Consider the following 3,743-nt stretch of genomic DNA (forward strand, 5'->3'; position numbering starts at 1 on the left):
AGAGGAACTAACGTCCAACGACAAGGCCAGAATTCTCAACCTCCAGACCAGGCTCACAGACGCCAAGCGCGTCCACTGGAGGGCGGTGCTGAGCAGTGGCAGCCTGTACGTGGAGATTCCAGGCGGCGCTCTGCCCGAGGGGGCCAAGGACAGGTGAGGGCCCCCTGAGAGTCACCACTCGCCCCCGGGGAGGCGGAGCCTGAGTCAGGAGCCAGACGGGCCTGAGGGGTACATTTTCAAGCAGTGGACCAATAATTTTCAGGATTCCCCCTAGGGGACATTGGGCCATAGCTGGGGACTTATGTGGTTGTCACACTGGGGGTGCTCCTGGTGTTGAGTAGGTGGGGCCGAGGATGCTCAATACCCGCAGTGCCCAGGACAGTCTCCCACAGAGGATGGCTGGTTCCAAGGGGTGACCTGGCAGAAGGGTGCTGTGGTTCACCGGCCCTTGGAGAGGGGCGGGTGGGCAGATCTTGACGCGGCGCTTCAGCTTTGCAGTCCTTCTCGAATTTGCTGAGGAGCAGCTGCACACTGACCACGTCTTCATTTGCTTCCACAAGAACCGCGACGACAGAGGTGGGTGACCAGCGGGGCCATCTGCTCCTGCCGGGTTGAAAGGAGAAGGCCACCCACTCCCTGTGGGGCAGGGCCTGGGGTGTAGCCTGCCGCCCATGGTCCCACTCTCAGACCTTGGCGCCCACTCATCCTGTCCACAGCTCAGGCCACCCTGCTGCTGTCCCCACTCTGCCCTGCCCCCTCCCTGTTGGCAAAGCCCCCGGGCCTGCCTTTAGGGGCTGTCATGTGGGTGGGCAGGTGGGCTCTAAGCCCAGGTGCTGGCAGCCTGGGGGTTCTGACTCGGTTTCCTCCACAGCCGCCCTGCTCCGCACCTTCAGCTTTATGGGCTTTGAGATTGTGAGACCAGGGCACCCCCTTGTCCCCAAGAGACCCGACGCTTGCTTCATGGCCTACACGTTTGAGAGAGAGTCTTCTGATGAGGTCGGCTAGTGGCCGAGCCGCCTGCACCCCTCACCTTCGCCGCCACCCCCAGGTCACCACAGACCGCAGCCCCTTTGTCGCGCTTACGCCAGCGGTGTGACCAACTGCGCACGGGGTGCAGCTGCCAGGCCCGCCTCCCTTCTTCTGGGTTTGTCCGCATGTTGTAATTGTGCAAATAAACGCTTACTCCAAATTAGCGATATATTTCTTGAAGTTTAATATTGTGTTTGTGATACTGAAGTATTTGCTTTAATTCTAAATAAAAATTTATATTTTACTTTTTTATTGCTGGTTTAAGATGATTCAGATTATCCTTGTACTTCGAGCAGGAATTTATTTGAAGTTTTGGAAACAGTTTTAGGTCTTAACTTGGAAAGACGTATTAATCTATTCTATTGCTCTCAAAAATCAAATAAAACTGATTACATCTCAAAGACCTGTTTTCGGCTCGGTGGTGTCAGGGTTCCTGGAGGCTGGCAGGGGTGTCTTGGGCTGGGGGTAGGTAGGGGTGCCGTGCAAGCCTCCTGAGTGACCCCTTTGACAGGGTGGGGGGACCTGGTATGGTAATCCAAGGGCTTGGTCTCACCTTTGGCCACAGCCAGGTTTCCTTTGAAGGTGCTGGCTGTGAGGCTGGTGCAGAGTCCCAGATCCCCACCCCGGTACCTTTGCCTCATCCTTCTTGTCTCTGGGCTGCTCTGAAGCACCGCACCCCACCCTACACTTTGGACTCCCTTTTCCTATGACCCGGAGGCTGGCCAACTTCTTGCTCATCCTTGATACCTCGACCTCTGCCTGAGGCTGGGGCTAGCTAGGGACTTTTTCAGTGGGCATGTGGAGGTGTGACTGGGCCCCCCTTCAGTGTCTGAGGACTCCCGTGCATCCTCATTGCTTCTAGAGGCAGGGCGTTGCAGTGCGCAGCTGGGGCAGGAGCACTCCTGGCAGAGATGGTCTCCTAGTCGGGGCGAGGGTTGGGGGTTGTGCTGAAGGCCTGGACAGGCGGGACTGCAATGCCACCTGCTGGCTGCATGGGGGAGCATCGCCCCGCTCACATCTAGGCTTCGGATGAGAAATGGGCTGCAGAGGGAAGGGGAAAGGTGCTGGGGGACTGGAGTTCATCTGGGTGTGGGGTGGGTTAGTCGGCCACCTGAGCGAATATAGAGCCAGTCTTCAAAGGCCTGGGAGACGGAGCTGGACACACACATCCCCAGGCAGAGAGGGCGTTGGGCCAGGATGCGGAAGGGCGAATCAGAGTAGAGGGGAGGGCACTTCTAGGAGAGGGTGGAGCTTGGGCGAGGCGGGGAGGCCAGAGGGTACCTCCATGGCGGGCAGTGTGGCGGAGGTCGGGACGGCCTGCGGAGCCCTGGGAGGAGCTCCAGTGTATTCCGGGGGCCCTAGGGTGTCGTGGGAGAGGTCTGAGCAGGACAGGGGCCTGGTCGTTCCGGGGGTCACCAAGATCCCTCAGAATCACCATGCTAGGGGTCGGGGAATGAGGCAGCGCGATGAGGCCCCAGGCCAGAGCACCTGTGTCCATTTTTCAGAGGCACAAACCGAGAGCCTGTTCTCTCTCTCATGTCCCTGATGAGTCTTGCACACAGTTTGTTTATTCCATCGTTCTGTCCTACTAATTAGGCACTGTGTGTTAAACCTGGCAGCTGTCCTGAGGGAACTCACAGCCTGATGGGTAAGGTGGACAAGTGACAGGTCTGAGGTGAATAAACACTTCCAGGTGGAGATCAATACTCTGGGGCAGAGGGGAAGCAGGGTGAGGAGCTGGGAAGGGCCCAGGGGCCCACTTTATTTACTTAGAAGAGGTGGGGCGGCACAGTCTGGCAGAGGCGACAGTTCATGCAAAGGCTGGGTAGCCGGACAGAATTACTTGGGACAGGGACAGCAAGGAGGCCATGGTGGGTGGAGAGAGCATGGGGGAGGTGGCAGGATATGAGAACATCGGGGAGGTGAGTTCACACCTCGCTGGGGTGGGCTGTGCTGGGCGGGCTCCTTTCCCTCCCCTCCCCCTAGAAGCCCCCTGACAAGGACAGTCACACTGGAGGAGTCACTGGCCATCTCCAGCACCAGGGGGTTCTCCAGGACCAGGCGTATGTCCCATGTGGGCACTGAAAGAAGTGTCTGAGCCATAGTGGAGACAAAGACTGTCGGCCTGGCATTAGAAGGGCACCCTGGCTTCTGGAAGGGGGAGGGGGAGGGATACACGCTCAGAGTGACATTGATTGGCAGGGAGCATCCTCACCTGGAAGAGAGGTGAGTGGCCCTGGCATCAGAAAGCCTCAGGTGGCACTGGCCGTTAGCTCCCTGCCCTCTTGGGGAGGCCTTGGGCCTAAGTCCCCAGCATGGAAGGGGCAGGCGTTGCACAGAGCGTCCCCACTGGGGCGCTCTCTGCCGGCCTTCTGGCTCCTTCTGGAAGGGGGGACCTACCCTACTGTGGAGACACTGCCATCATCCCCATCTCTGAGAAAGGGGCGCCTGCCTCTTGGAGAGGTCCTGGAACAGGCGTGTGGGCTCTGGGAGGGCTCAGCCCCACAGCAGGTCCAGGGCGCAGCCCACCGACGCCTCGGTGGCCTCCAGCAGGTATTCACAGCACAGCCAGTCCTCCAGGCCAGGCGCCTCCCCGCCCGCGGCCCGCTCCGCCAGGTGAAGGACCAGCAGCGCGCGGCGCACCCGCAGCCAGGGCCCTAGCGGTGCTCCGCGGCTCCGGAGCGCGGCCCCCGGGCCCCAGAGCAGTGTCTGCA

The 3,743-nt window shown here is 59.8% G+C and overlaps 2 protein-coding genes across 2 annotated transcripts in view; one reads left to right on the forward strand and one right to left on the reverse strand.

Annotated features, from left to right (window-relative positions):
- OAZ1 (ornithine decarboxylase antizyme 1) overlaps positions 1-1,430 on the forward strand; it is a 3,666-nt gene extending 2,236 nt beyond the window's left edge. Inside the window, 3 exon segments of the mRNA XM_015585569.2 lie at positions 3-153; positions 491-576; positions 872-1,430. Of these exon segments, the coding sequence (XP_015441055.1) occupies positions 3-153; positions 491-576; positions 872-1,005 (371 nt within the window). The 3' untranslated portion in view covers positions 1,006-1,430.
- A 2,095-nt stretch (positions 1,431-3,525) lies between these two features.
- PEAK3 (PEAK family member 3) overlaps positions 3,526-3,743 on the reverse strand; it is a 2,509-nt gene continuing 2,291 nt past the window's right edge. Inside the window, exon 4 of the mRNA XM_006904192.2 lies at positions 3,526-3,738. Within this exon, the coding sequence (XP_006904254.1) occupies positions 3,526-3,738 (213 nt within the window). The remainder of the gene's footprint in view (positions 3,739-3,743) is intronic.

The sequence above is a fragment of the Pteropus alecto genome, unplaced genomic scaffold, assembly GCF_000325575.1.
Source record: "Pteropus alecto unplaced genomic scaffold, ASM32557v1 scaffold30, whole genome shotgun sequence".
Taxonomy (NCBI): Eukaryota; Metazoa; Chordata; class Mammalia; order Chiroptera; family Pteropodidae; genus Pteropus; species Pteropus alecto.